The sequence below is a fragment of the Acanthisitta chloris genome, unplaced genomic scaffold (assembly GCF_000695815.1).
Source record: "Acanthisitta chloris isolate BGI_N310 unplaced genomic scaffold, ASM69581v1 scaffold497, whole genome shotgun sequence".
NCBI classification, from domain to species: Eukaryota; Metazoa; Chordata; class Aves; order Passeriformes; family Acanthisittidae; genus Acanthisitta; species Acanthisitta chloris.
In genome coordinates, this window is record NW_008683026.1 from 102489 (window position 1) to 117433 (window position 14945).

At 45.5% G+C, this 14945-nt stretch overlaps 1 protein-coding gene across 1 annotated transcript in view; it reads left to right on the forward strand.

The window, feature by feature from the left end:
• The window catches only part of CACNA1H (calcium channel, voltage-dependent, T type, alpha 1H subunit), a gene marked incomplete at its 3' end in the record, with an annotated part of 121074 nt that overhangs the window by 66055 nt on the left and 40074 nt on the right, over positions 1-14945 (forward strand). Inside the window, exons 9-13 of the mRNA XM_009078739.1 lie at positions 6809-6960; positions 7938-8123; positions 8755-8872; positions 10028-10183; positions 12890-12980. Of these exons, the coding sequence (XP_009076987.1) occupies positions 6809-6960; positions 7938-8123; positions 8755-8872; positions 10028-10183; positions 12890-12980 (703 nt within the window). The remainder of the gene's footprint in view (positions 1-6808; positions 6961-7937; positions 8124-8754; positions 8873-10027; positions 10184-12889; positions 12981-14945) is intronic.

The window sequence follows — 14945 nt, forward strand, 5'->3', positions numbered from 1 at the left end:
ATTGATTTGCTCCCTCCTGTGGTGCTTCAAATTCATTTAAGCTATTTTCCACAATTTTGAACAATATTTCTTATTACAAAAAATAAATCTAATCCCTCCCAAACCACTACTTTAATCTGTCCCAGTAAACTGACTTTCATTTCAGGATTGCTTTCCCAGTGCCACATAAACCCTACACATACAATATGAAGCCAAGTAATCCATAAGTGAAAGAGATTAGTTGTGTTGGAGTCTGTGTGGATCAGGGAGTAAAGCAAGTGGGCTTTACTCTCCTTCAATTGAGGACAAGCTGGCTCAGGTGAGCTCCATGCTCTGGTATCCCTTTGCATGACTTTTTGGGACTTTAACCTTTTTCCAGCTGTTGCCATCTTGTCCCAGGCTGCAAGTGTCCTGATAGCACCTGTGTGTCTGTGCAGTATGCACTTGGAAAAGGACTAATTCTGGAATTCTCATCCTGGTCCAACCCATGTCTCACTGCGTGAAGTGGATCTTAACATCCCCTTAATTAGGTTTCCTTTCAATAGAGTGCTGCAAAGCCATCACATCCCGTTCCATAGATCAGGCCACCACTGCTTGGCTCTGGAAGGCATGAGCTGGTCAGTGGCCTCAGGTTGCACGAGGGGATGTTTAGATTAGATTCTTCACGGAGTGTGTGGTCAGGCATTGGCACAGGCTGCTCAGGGCAGTTATGGAGTCACCATCCCTGGAAGTGTTCAAAAAACTTGTGGATGTGGCACTTGGTACATGGTTTAGTGGTGACCATGGTGGGAGTGTTGCGTTGATGGATGAGCTTGGAGACTTTTTCCAGCCTTAGCCGTTCAATGATTCTGTGTATTTGAAAGGAGGAGGAAGCTGTACACAAGTGTCAAAGAGAGATAAGTCCTTGAACCTGAAGCTGTTCCTTCTGGGTGGTGTTTTGTGCATCACTGTCACTGGATTTTTGCTAGGAAGTGTCCAGAGCAATCCCTCCTTCAGTCCTTGGGCACAGCCTTTGCTAACTATGAGCCTACTAAATATTAAGTTGCTTAGTGCTGGGTGTGTTATCTAGTCTGTCACTAATGCTGTGATTTGGGCTTATTCATGTAAAAAGTTGTGGTTTTCATGTGTGTATTTCCTTTTCCCTCCCTCTTCCACCTCATCATAATTAGCCTGGATGCCTTCTCCCCTGCTCCCTGCCTCTCTCCTTCATTCCCTTAGGGTTTAATTCTGTGAAATGGGGATGGTGCCAGGGACTGCAGGCAGGTGAAATCTGTTGCAATGGAATAACTGGTAATTGGAAAATTATAATTGCTCAAAAATGAGGTGAAGGAGAAAATCTGGAGTGTCCAGAGGCAGAGCGCGGATTGACAGTTCACTCCTCTGCCTGCTCAGAGTCTCTGCAGGCTGAGCTTCAAAATATAAAGCAGAAAAGCCAACATAAACAAGTGCTCAAAATCCCATTGACAGCTTTAGACCCAGGACTAGAGAAAAAAACAACCCAAGTGCAAAGGATGTTTACGAGACTAAATGTTCTGCGTTTGTTTACTGCTCCTCTGTGGCTCTGCCAGCCTCAGCTCTCCTGGCTCAGGAGGAGCCCAGCTGCCTGCCTTGGGCTTGGAGGGGATTTCAGAAGCAAAGCACATCCTTTACTCTGGAAACTTTCTTCCCTGTTCATTCATCAGGTGTCTACCAGCTCTTTGCTCCAGTTAGCTGCAGGTCTGATTATTTCTACTCAGTAACAGAGCGAAAGGGTGTCCCCCGTTCCATCCTGCTGAGGATGGGACCTAAGCTTTGTCAAATAGGGGGTTGTGGATGCCACAGTCAAAAGAGATGAGGTAAAAGATGGACAGGAGGAAAAAGAGGCACAAAGAAGTCATCTTCCTTGAAGAACTGCAGTAATTCCGTTGTACAAAGAGAATCTAAGGCTGCAAAGTCCTACTCCTGCTCATCGTTCTCTGCTTGTAGGAGCTATCAATAATTGGACCATTATGGGTTTCTCTTTTATTGAATTTCTTGATTCCAGGAAGGCTCTGGGGGTTGTGCTGCTCCTTGCTAAACCAGAAGTATCAGATTCTCAGAAAGGAACTAGTCTTCTGAGGTTTTCAGACCTAAACTATTTAGAAAAGGATTTTTTGTCTGTTTATCTGAACTCGGAATGAACTGCTGAAACGTTTGAGGTTTGTCCGTAATAAAAACTTAGTTTTGAATCACTGAAATATTCTGCAGCATAAATACGGCCTTCAAAGTGAGCAGAGGTAGGATGTGTTTTGCCTGCAGTCAAGACTTGCTCTTACTTTAAACTCATATTCAAGGATGCTGAAATCTTACAAACTGAGCCCACACAGTTTCTGTCTTTCTCCTGAGTAGTGGGAGACTTACTCCTGCAGCTAAAGGATGAGAATTCATTTGAATCTCAAATCTATAAAGTTTATACTCAGATCTGAACCTTTTTTTGAACACTACCTGGGATCTGCCAATGGGACTTGGGTGTTAAACCACTCTCGGTGCTCATTTTTGCTATCTCCAGCACGACCATTCCCTTTCCAGCCTCCACCTCTGGCACTGTGTATCCTCATACCAGTGGGACAGCATCACCCACCACATCCCATGTTGCATCCATTGTGAGGATTCCTGAGTGTTTTGTAGCCTCCTACAATGCCACCTGGTTGCCTTTTGACCTAGCCTGTCTTTAAAATTCTGGACTGATGGAAAGTCAATCATCACAGCAGCAAAAGCTGTGGAGATTCCTAAAGCTCCTCAGGGCTCATGCTCTGTCACTATCCTCTGAAAAAGGAATTTTTCCCTGCTGCAGTTTGGAGCCCTATGGTGGGTAAGTAGTTTTCCCTGTCAGTTGTTAAGGCTTGCAAAAAAATTGGCAAAAAGCTAAAACACTGCTTTACAACTGTTCTCTTGGAAGTGCATCATTTTGATGCCAAGCTTTGTAACCATGCCTTGCTAGAAAGGAAGTTGCATTTCATGAGACAACAACTTCTCAAGCAAGAAACCTGAAATTTCCTTTTCTGAGAGGGTCAAAACAAGCCATTGCAGCAATTTTAAAGGTTTGTTGCAACTTCATTTTCTTCCAGCTAGGAAGTTTGACAGAAATAATCCTTGCCATGAAAAGTTTTCAGCAAATCAATGATTTTGCTTTACCCATAGAAAAAGGCTCCAGGAAAAATCCCTGCTCTGGGGTTGGCTTCAATTTGAACAAAACAACAGTGTCTCCTAGTGGCTGACTCCAGGGGAATGGCCAAATCCATCTTGGCTTTCAAGTGTTTCTTCCTTGACTCTCCTAGATCTTTGCTCATCAGGGAGTGAGAGAAGTGAGAAATTTGTCCTCTAAGCAACAAACCATTTCATAAGGCATAAAAATATCTCTGGTGGCTGTTTTCTAGGCTCCAGTCAGTGTTGAGAGAAGGGAATTAGACTGGAAGGCTGAAGCACTGGATGTTTGGCTCATCTGCTGTTCAACTTCCACTCTAATAACACAAAAGCTCCCAGTCTGGCCAGCATGCAGGGCTATCCATCCTTGTCTGTGCCCAGTGGGTCCTGCCTCCCTGTCACTGCAGGACTGTGCTCCAACATCCCATCCTGCCTCACAGCTGTCCTTGTCATTGCATTAGTTCTGCCTCACACCACATATGATCACTAAAGGCTAATGAAGATCTCAGGTCTGTGGCAGAGTTGGTTTTGCAGTGTTAGCTGTCCATCAACCTTGCCCAGTTGTCCCCCTGTCCTCTGATCTGCTGGATCAGCTCCTCCTCACAGCTATTGATGACCTCATCTGGGCCACCTCCTTGGCCTCTCCTTTCCCTCTCCCTCCTGCCATCTCTCCCCTCCCCTGATAGATCACTGCAGCTTTTCTTCTGCACTCCATGAACTCATACGTGAAGCAAAAGTCACAGTGCTGGAGACAAAGCAATAAGGGCACAAATTGGCAAAGGAAAGTGGTAAATCAATTCAAGCAATGCTATCAGCACGTTACCTGGTTGTGATGCCTCGTGCTCAACAGGCCACAGAAAATGATGAGCTTGGCTCAGAAAACTTGGGATTTTAAAGAATAGCTACTTAAATTTTCTTTTTATTTACCTGAGGGTGTTTTTAGGTTTGTTCAGCTTAGGCTTTTCAGGCTGGACACTGACATTTTTGGTAATGCCTCTGAGATTGTCTTATTATCTGAGTTATGCTGAGTTAACAGTTGGATTCGATAGTCTTTGAGGTCTTTTCCAATGTTAATGATTCTATATTCAGGTAGCTCCAGGATTAGGATTTTGAATTGATCACCAGCTCTCCCAATTTTCATGATAAAATTTGAGACTCTTGGCAGCACATCTGGCAGCAGCAAGGTGAACTTGGAGAACACTGGATGAAGTTTGACTTTAGCAGATGAGGCTGCTGCTCTTTGGCAGAGTACAGGGTGCTAGAGGTAGCAATGGGCAGGTTCTCCGTGTTTCCCAGTAGAAAGTGCTGTGGAACAACACCATCCCTTCAAAGCTGCCTAAGCTGCAGCTTCCTGTCAAGAATGTTGCCCCTTCTCCCAGGCAACAAGCAACAGGACAAGAGGAAACATCCTCAAGCTGTGCCAGAGGAGGTTCAGGTTAGACATCAGGAAAAATTTCTTCACTGAAAGGGTTGTCAGGCATTGGAACTGCTCAGGGAGGTGGTGGAGTCACCATCCCTGGAGGTGTTCAAGAAATGACTGGACGTGACACTTAGCGCTCTGCTCTAGTTGACAATGTGGTGATGGGTCAAAGGTTGGACTCAATGATTTTGGTTATCTTTTCCAACCTAAATGATTCTGGGATTGTGTGTGATTCCTTGCTGATGATTGTCATTCATTTCCCAGCCTCAACACACTAACAAGCCATCCTGAGCCTGCCATGAGCATTCTGTCCCAAGGAGCCCTCAGTGTACTGCCTTGGAGGGACACAGGAATGTAGCAAGTTATTTTGCTTCTTGTTAAAACTGCCCTCGTGTAACCCCAGCTGGGGGCGACCAAACGTGCCAGGGCCTGACAAACAGCTCGAGGATGCTGTGAGCAGTGTCCTGTCACTGCTGTGGCTTGGAGTAGGACAGGCTCCTGGGAGCCCATGGGGCTATTCTGGGCTCTGTCTCTGTTGGGGAGCTGGTTAGATGCCATCCCAGAGCAACCCTTTTCTTCAGCTGTGTTTTCATTGGAAAGGGAAGACCTCTTCCCAGGATGTTTTGGCATCACCAGGGAAGGGAGTAGGATGGATGAGCACTGTGTTAGGGAGGGAATCACCATCCCTGCAGCAAGGAAGGTGTGAGGAGGACAGACAGGTGATCCTGCTGCTCGGGTGCTGCTGCAGACTAAAGAACTGCAAACTGCACAGTCCTTCCCCTGGTGTCCCTTGGTAATTAGTGTCTATGGATTATAACTGTGAGGAATGAGGCTCTTAGTGCTCTTTCTCCTGGATAAATGGTTGAGCAAAAGACAGACTATTGCATAAAGTAATTTAGCTATGACTGATGGTTCATTAGCAGCCCACAGACTGTCGCTGTCTATAGCAGGGGATGTGTGGGCTCTTCCTGCATTCCAGTTAACTCTTTCCACCTCTCCTTCCATTGCCAAGGGTTTGCTTTGCAGAGTGTGGAGTTCAATGTGATGGTGCCACAATATTACAATGGTCTCTCCCTTCAGAGCCTCAAACAGTGCAACAACATCCCCCAAAACAGCCAACGTTTACCATGGTGTTAATGACGGATGGGGAATAAAGGAAACTATTATCAGGCCAGGAGATGAGTCAGATATGAAATCACACCTTTTACCAGACAATATTATTACACTGAGGAAGAGGAAATGAAAAAGACTCATTTTCTCTTGCAGAGGAAGAGGCCTTGAACTAGAAATGCACATTGCAGAGCCTGGTGCTCTTTGAATGAGCAGCTCCAGTGAGGGAGCAAACCCCATCCCACCTTTTGCATCTGTCCCTGCTGTGCCACATTTTGGAGCTTAGGTGCTGGGCAGACATTGCTCAGCATCCCAGGAGAGGAAAATCTCAGTCTCTGTCTGGAAGTAAGATTATAGCCAAGGTAATTTGGTGCTGGTGATAGAGGAGGGGAATGGGAAAGTCTTGGATTTAAGCTGCATGGAGTCTTATACACTCAGAGAAACCCACACTGATCCTGGAGGGAATCCTAACACTCAAAATCTGCTGTGCATTACTAACCAGGATTTCAGAAGGAAAGATCATTTGGGGTTTTTCAGGGATAGTTTCCAAAGGTAGATCAACATCTCAAGGGACATTAAACTGGTGAACCTATTAACTTTCACTGGTATTTGTTTTCCTGTTTCTCTTATGAGATGTCTGGAAGAAAAATGCTTTAGTTTGAGATGAATAGAGCTGTGCTGATATTCATATCCAGAAGCACTGGTTTGGATGTAGCAGTATCCATAAAGTTCAGCTGGATTTAGTGCAATGGAACCAGTCTGACCCATGTGAGTCCAGATAAGAGCCTACAAGCCATACCAGCCATTCACCTGGATAATTCCATCTTGGCACAGTGAACAAACCCTCTCCTTTGCATAGTTTTATTTTTTGGGGCCCATGTACTGGGCACAGCTGTTCAGCAACTGTTCCAAAAATGGAATGAGACTCTGTGTTCCCAGTAAGCTTCACAGGGACTATCCATGAGGCTTGTCTGCTGTTCCCCTCAGGCATTTATCTGTCTCCATGGCTTTCCAGAAGGAACATGGGAAGATGTAGCATTTGTGCATCATTAGCACAAATCCCAGGGGGAGCAATGTACCATCCTCTCTGGTTTCCTCTGGGCATCTCTTTGACCATGTTGCTTTTTTGCCTCACAGCCAGACGAGTTGACCAACGCCTTGGAGATCAGTAACATTGTCTTCACAAGCATGTTTGCCCTGGAGATGCTCCTGAAACTCCTTGCCTTTGGCATCTTTGGCTACATCAAGAACCCATACAACATCTTTGATGGGATCATCGTTGTCATCAGGTCACTGCCAGTTCTTTCTCCACTGTGGCTTTTCTGCTGAGGGCTCAGACCAGTTGGGGAGTGGGATGGGGCGCAGGAATGGCATGACATGTGTGAATCCAGAGCTAGGATGTGCTATAATTATGCTGGCCTGTTAGATTCCTGTCATTAGAAGGGCTGGCCAAAGTAAATGGACCTGGCAGATGGAGAACAAAGTCTGTTTATGCCACACATCTGGCACTGTGGGCAATTTTCCACTGAAGTGCAGAGTGCTGGTCCTGGGAAAGGAGTACTGTGAGTGTCCATGTCCCAGCAGTGTGCCCTCCCTCTCCCAAGTTAACACTACTCAGGCTGGACTAGGGCAAGCAGGAGGGACAGAGGGAACACTGTTCTGCTGTCCTCTCCCAGGGCAACACTGCCCCAGTCTAAACTGGGGGTGCCACAGCATGTGAGTGAGACACTTGTGCACACCTCAGTGCTGAGATTCTTTCCAGCAGTGCTGATCACCCCTTAATCAGAAATTTGGGGCAGAGAATTCAAGGGAGACACAGAAGGTGTAAACCAGGTCCATCCCTTTGATTCAGAGAAGGGAGGAGCAGTAGAGACCCAGAACAAAGGTCATTCTGTGGCCTGATTAAACCAACAGATGCAAATCCCTCTGGGTATTAGCTTGGTACAAAATTGTGATCTACATTTTCTGGGTGGGCTTGGGATTGATTGTAGTGGTGCAGTGTAGAAGGAGATGTGTTGTTTAGGGCCACAGGAAGCAAAGGAATTAGAAAACTCAAGAAACCAGCTGTAAAGGAGCTAAGTTGTGCCATGACGTGTGCGTGTGCACAGCTGGGGAGTGAAGGTGCTTTTCAGAAGCAAGAAAGGAGCAGGCAAATAAACTACCCCTTTGGGGCTTAAATGGTGTAAGTCCTGCAGGAAAGCAGCCTGCTCAGGGCTTCCACAGCACAGTGCTGCTCTTTACAGTTGTCCTTCTGGTGTTCCTGCAGTGTGTGGGAGATCATTGGGCAGTCAGATGGAGGCCTCTCCGTGCTCAGAACCTTCCGGCTGCTGCGGGTGCTGAAGCTGGTGAGGTTCATGCCTGCTCTGCGTCGCCAGCTCGTGGTCCTCATGAAGACCATGGACAACGTAGCCACCTTCTGCATGTTGCTCATGCTCTTCATCTTCATCTTCAGGTACCAGAGGCTGCAGATCTTCTCCAATTGATTGCTCAGCTTGGTTAGGGAATATGTAGATGAGACTAGTGGCACTCTGCAGGCTGCCTGCATGGTAGAAGAACAACAGACAGGTAGCAGACTCTTTACATGTTTTCAGTCCGTTGTTCATGCAGTGCTGCAATTCTGTAGGTGAATGAAGTGCACAAACAGGCAACAATTGCTCCTTGGGTGCCTGAGAGGTTCGTTTAGCTGTGCCTCAGGACACTGTCACTAACTGGACTCTATCAGTGTTATAGTTGAGGTGGAGCTTGTACAGACTCCAAGACTTCTGTCTGTTTGACTCTATAATACCCCTCAAGATCCTTTTGGTAGAAACCAGTTGGATTAGGGAGCTGGCAATATGGTTTATGATTTTCTGATTTGAATTTGGTGTAGACAACTGTCATGAAGTGTGGCAACAGGAAAACCAAATGACAGGGGCTTACCAGGGATCTGTCAGTGATGGAACAGATCCCATCTTCCTGGGAGATACCACCAGCACCTAAAACATTAGGAGTGGAAAAGTGTCTGAAAAATCGTTACAATCCTCCCTGTAACCATATTTTGCACAGTAACATGTTTCTTCCCTGTCCTTCTTTCCCCTCTCCAGCATTCTTGGCATGCACCTTTTTGGATGCAAGTTCAGCCTGAAAACTGACACAGGAGACACAGTTCCAGACAGGAAGAATTTTGATTCCCTACTTTGGGCCATTGTGACTGTATTCCAGGTAAGCTCTGAGTCCTTGGGCAAGTTTTCATGTGGAACACCTGGACTTGGTATTTCACAGAACTATTCCTGCAGGTGTCAAATTTGGACTGAAGCAGCACTGTAGTTATTAGGGCAAATAGATTGTGTTTCTGAGGCTGTAAGCCCTGATAGAGAAAGAATCTACTCCAAATCAGCACTGTGCGAATCTCTTGTCAGTAAAAGTCAAGTCTAAGAGGAAAATCCAACTTTGTTTTCCTTTAGTACCATTGGTGAGGTCAAGGCCCACAATCTGCTGCCTCTTCTGCCCCTATTCTGCAGATCTCTGTCTCCTTATAGCCTTCACTGCCCCAAAAAGGCACTTTGCAAACAATTTCCTGTAACTGAGAGTGACAAATACTGTCACAAACCTGTGCTGGGAAAATCTTTCTATAAAAAGTTGTATTTTCTCTGCAGACCAGATGTGTTTTGTGCTTGGAATTACCAGCATATTCCTCAACAGAACAATGAGCTGTTTCAAGGACATTCTAAGTATGAATTAATTTGGAACATGAACCTGTCATCCATTTTTGTTAGGCCCCAGGATTTCTGAGCTCCAGGAAAACTAGGAGAGTGGAAATCCCTGAGGAAAATCCCTTGGAGCAAGGTTTTGCAGAGATATGTATTTTTTTCCCAGCTTGTCAGTACTAATGGAAACCACTTTGCTTCCCTGAATTTCTTGAGCCACCCAATGTCATTTATCTCATCAAATATCCTGTCCCTTACCCTTTTCTTCAGCTCCAGTTGCCTTATAAACAGCAGCCTGAAAGGAGACAAGATCAGTGGCCTCAGGTCTGTTATCTTCTGATGGTTATCAAAGGAAGCAATACCTCCAGGAAATAATGGGATTAGGACCAGTGCATCCTTCATGTTAGGATATCTAGGATCTAAACTAGTCTCTGGGCAGCAAAGTGCCAGAGCTTGCTGCAGGCAGGGATGGTTTGGCCAGGGGAAAGCTCTCACAAGCAAAGATCTAAATAAAGGAAATGTGTGCTGTCTCATCTCATGAGACCTGTGAGGGATTATGCTCAGAAAAGGTCAAGAGGAGAGGAAGAAATGGCTGTGGCAGGATTTGAATGTGGTTTCTATGCATGAGAGGAGTGGAGTAATCAGAGTCTTCCCTTTCCCTTCTCTGCAGATCCTCACTCAGGAGGACTGGAATGTGGTCCTGTACAATGGGATGGCATCTACCTCCTCGTGGGCAGCGCTCTACTTCGTGGCCCTGATGACCTTTGGCAATTATGTGCTCTTCAACCTTCTTGTTGCCATTCTGGTAGAAGGATTCCAGGCAGAGGTAAGAGACCTGGGCAGAGGGTGGAAGAAAACTGAGACACATGTGTAGGGATGAATCCACAGCATTAAATCATCTGGCCATGCAAGGAGCCCTGTATTTAAATGTAAGGGGTGTAGATGAGCTGGTTGGGCATGTGAAACTCTTGTGAATCCTTGCAATTAAGGCCCTCTGGGTGTGTCATGGGGCTTGGGAGACCAACACTTGGGTTTATCTGCTACAGGATCTGTTGCGTGACCTAGAAGAAACAATTTAGGATTAGTTTTACTCACCAAATCTCCTATATATCCTGTGTTTTGTGTTTCTATATGGAAAACCTCAGGCCTTCACTGTATTCTAGCTCGTTCTAGTCATGGAGAGCAGGTAGGATTGAACTGGCTCTCAGCCCAAGCCTTTCCCTGGGAGTCTGTCCCTTCTATGTTACTTGAGGCTAATACTACTCGCAGCCCAGCTGTTCAAAGACTGCATTGCAAGGTTTCAAACATTATATTTTTAAATGCTTGGGATGATGCTTTAAGGAAGAAGAAAGTTTTCTCTGCTCAGCAGCCTGTAGGTGTCTTTGTGTGGAACAGATCCCATTCCTTACCTAGCCTCTTGGAGTTTCAATCAGGTGAAGGCAGAAATGGGCAACCTTGTGCAGGACTGAGTACCTGATTGCAGAACCAGCCAAATGTCTGTGGTTTCCTTGCTCAGGCCTAATGGCTCCTTTCAGAGCTGTTACAGACTATGGTTTCAATGTGAGTAAGCAGGAGATTTCAAAGCTTATATTATTCACTCGGCGCTGCCTCGGAAAAGCCCAGCAACCACAGGCATGGCATTTGCAGGGCACGTTTTGCTCTTCACTTCCATTTATTATAAACCCTGACATCAGGCCTATGGGCTTGTCAGTTGTCTGAGAGAGGGGTATTAGCTGTGCTACAGAAAACCCTTCTCAGGGCTGAATTTCAAGTACCAGGGTGCCATTCAAGCCTTGCACTTATAGAATCCTGGAATGGTTTGGGTTGGAAGGGACCTTAAAGCTCATCTTGTTCCAGCCCCTTGCCATGGGCAGGGATACCTTCCACTGGACCAAAGTGCTCAGGTCCCTAGCTCTGGTGGCAAACCAAAGATGTTTACAGTATCTTTGGACAACTTGGAAGAAGTGTCTGTGGAGCTGGGTTTGCTTTTGTCATCCCTGGTTCTGTTGGTACGTTGGGAATATGGCAGGATTCTTGGTTTGGCCTGTTTGATTTTTCCCTCTGACAGGGGATCATCCTTAGCTGTCACAGAAGACACTGAGGGGCACTTCTCATCCCTTTGCTCAGGTGTTTCTTTTACTTGGAGAGTGGCTCCTGGGAGAATTGTGCAGCTGAGAGGGTGCGTGTTAGAGCTGCTCTAAACTCTGAACCATCAGCAGTATTTCATCAAGGACACTATAAAATGTCCTATGAATCATAGTACATAGTCTCAGCTTGATCTCAGGTTCTGCTCTGCCTGTGGAGCAAGTTTGCCAGGAGTTTCCCTAGAAGAGAACAGTCTTAAATGGCCACAAACCCATTTTTAGTACATCAAGCAGCCAGGCTTCAAACAGGACCATAATTGCATATTTGTGCTTACATTGTTCCCATGTCAGTTTGAAATCTACCCCAGAGCTGCTCTGGAAAAGCAGGCAAACCTTCCAAAATTATGCAAATCTGTCAGCTCCTCTGCACTGGTGTTTCTGCTCTAAAACAGAGAAGATGAATAAGGGAGATTAAGCCTTTCAATCATTCTGGTTGTTTGGCTTCACCAGTTTGCAATCCATCACAAATGAAATGAAGTTCGCTGCCACTTCAGCACCACGTCTCTAGAAACCACGGGGGTTTGTTCAGTCACCAGTGAAGGAACTGTGCTCCTTTTTCTGGGATCAGCTGCTTTAATCCAACCATTTGCTATCAATTTGTACAGCTTTTCTGCAGTCTTGATGGATCAAACCAGAGTCATGCCAACAGTCTGCTGGAATCTCTCCCCCAGCGAGGAGAACCTTCTGCCCCAGGCTGATCATTTTGGGTAGCAGTGGCAGATATGTTTGAAAGGGAAAATTAACTGGACTTCCAGGAGGAAAGCCAGTGTGAAGGTGGTTGGCTGTTCCCTGTCCTGAGATGGTGCTGTGCTGCCAGGCAAACTGGCCTCATTCCATCTGCCTCAGTGTCAGTGTTGCCAAGAGATTTCCCAATCTCAGTTCACAGCCAGCATGAAGGAAGCAAACCAGGGCTGGATTTTCAGACCTAAGTCAAATTTACAGTGCTGTCAAATAAAGAAGAAAAACCCTTCAACATCCTTTGACATCAAACCCTAAGTGCTTTCAGCTGGAATTATGAAGAGTGCAAATATGGAGCCCAACCATGCCAATTTTCCTTGGTCACTCTTGTGGTTACAGCTACACTTTGCAGTTCTCCCTGGGATACACTTCCAGGAGGCTGGTGCAGTATAGGAAACAAAACAACATAGCAGGAACAGTAGTGCCAGCCACAACATCAGCCTTTCTGCCCAAGTATAAAAGTGAATCAAAACAAGGAAGAGCAACTTCCCTGGGGTCATTCCCCAGGACAGTGTCAGAGGGAATTTGGCATTCTGCTCCCCTACATCTTGGGGCCACACTTACACTAACCACAGGGAGCAGAGGTAGCTCTGCGATGCTAAGTAATCCAGAAGAATTGGGTCTGTTAATTATCCTCCTTCTCTCTGCAGGGTGATGCCAATAGGTCAGACACAGATGAGGACAAGACATCTGCCAATTTTGATGATGAGTTTGAGAAGCTAAAAGACCTTCGAGCAACAGGTAGGATTTTCTGTTTGTATTTTCCTGGGATCTGAGGGCTACAACTCTGCTTCCATATCTTCTCACGGCAACTTATGGGGGAGAGTGGAAGAATCCATTTTATTTGGCAATTAATCCTATAGCTATGCCAACAGAGCAAAAAAAAAAAGGGAAAGCTAGCATTGATATTTCCTTTAAACAGATGTTTTTCTAATTTAAACTCCACAAGAATATTTAGCTACCTCTCATCATTTCTCCTGTATCATTACCACAGAATGGTTTGCTGACAGCAATGTTCTCACCCTACTTCTCAGCAGCTTTTCAAATCAATCATGTTCTCATCTGTTCTTTTTGGTTTTCTCACACAAATGCATTTGGGTGAGGTTTGATTCCTTTAAACAGATGTTTTTCTAATTTAAACTCCACAAGAATATTTAGCTACCTCTCATCATTTCTCCTGTATCATTACCACAGAATGGTTTGCTGACAGCAATGTTCTCACCCTACTTCTCAGCAGCTTTTCAAATCAATCATGTTCTCATCTGTTCTTTTTGGTTTTCTCACACAAATGCATTTGGGTGAGGTTTGATTGATGGAAATGTTGCTGCTCATTTGTGTTACAGGAGGGTCTGGCAATCAATTTGAGGTAAGGCCACACTCTACTAGTGTCCTGAAAACATGGAATAGTGTGTGACAGCCTTCACTTTGCAGAGTGTGCAACCAGAGAGGGGACAGGAAGAGATCACATATTTTAACAGAGCAAATGGCTTGATGGTAAACAGGACCCAGTTTATTCCTCTATACTTTGATTCCCAGCTTGGACTCTGTTAGGATTACTTGAAATGCTTCTAAACCAGGATTTGTTCCAGCTAAAGAAATGATATTGATTGTGGTGAGCAGATGGAATTCAGCTGAGGAATGGGCAGAAATAAGTTGTCAAGGAAGCTGAGACAGAGCTGGATCACACAAGGTGATGGAGCTGCTCTGTCCGCAGATGAAGCAACAAATCCCAAACCCCAAGTGATCAGATGAATGTCCATTGCAAATGTTTGACAAGGAACTCACAGCACCAACTCTGCACCAGCTTTGCACCAACTATTTGATGAGCAGCTTCAAATAGTAAGAGATTTCTAGGGGATATAAACATTGTCACCTCTGCTGAAGTAACACAGGAATAGAAAATAGGGCTGAACTTGCTATCAGCCAAAGTGCAGGAGTGGTTGTGTCTCCATCAGCCTCATAAGTGCCAGTTGGTGATTAAACTGCAAAAAAGCTTTAACAATTCTATTGCAAAGGTGTTGGTCTGTAACAGATAACTGGGAAGAGGAATATGTGTGGCAGATTAGCAAATTTTGAGCAGGTTCTCCAGGTGAATGGCAGTGTGCCATGGGCTTCTGTGATGCAGATCAGGTGTTTGTGCACAAACCAGCAGCTAACCAGATGATCCAATAGCACACTGCACTGCCAGGGCAGTCAGTGGAACTAACAGAGCAGGGGTAACGCTCTTGGCTGGATTTCTCACTGCAGACCTGTACTGCCTTCCTACTGATCCTTCCCCCTCCTTAAGACTGATTCTGAAATATGAATTGATTTCTGATATGAAACGAGAACCCACTTAGCCCAGTAAAACAGGAGCTAGTTCAGCTCTGGTTTTGGGTTTGAAACCAGCTTTTGTGGCTGGAGGTGTTAGGTTTGTGTGAACACAGTTTTAGCAGCCTGTACTTGCCATACAGCTAAAATAGGTGCTTTTTGCAATTGCCACAGAGCTGTGCCATTAGATTTCTCTGTTGCAGGAGCTTTACTCCTCCAGATGAGTGGATGTGTAAAAACAACTTCTGCTTCCTGTCCCCTGATGTTTGCTTAGTGACTTTGCTGTGAAGGAACTTAGAGCGCATCACAACTGCATAAAAATATCTGTGCAACACTACATGACATGGGGAAGAGTTAAACTTCCTAGGATGAATTTAGCCAGTCCTCAATGTCCAT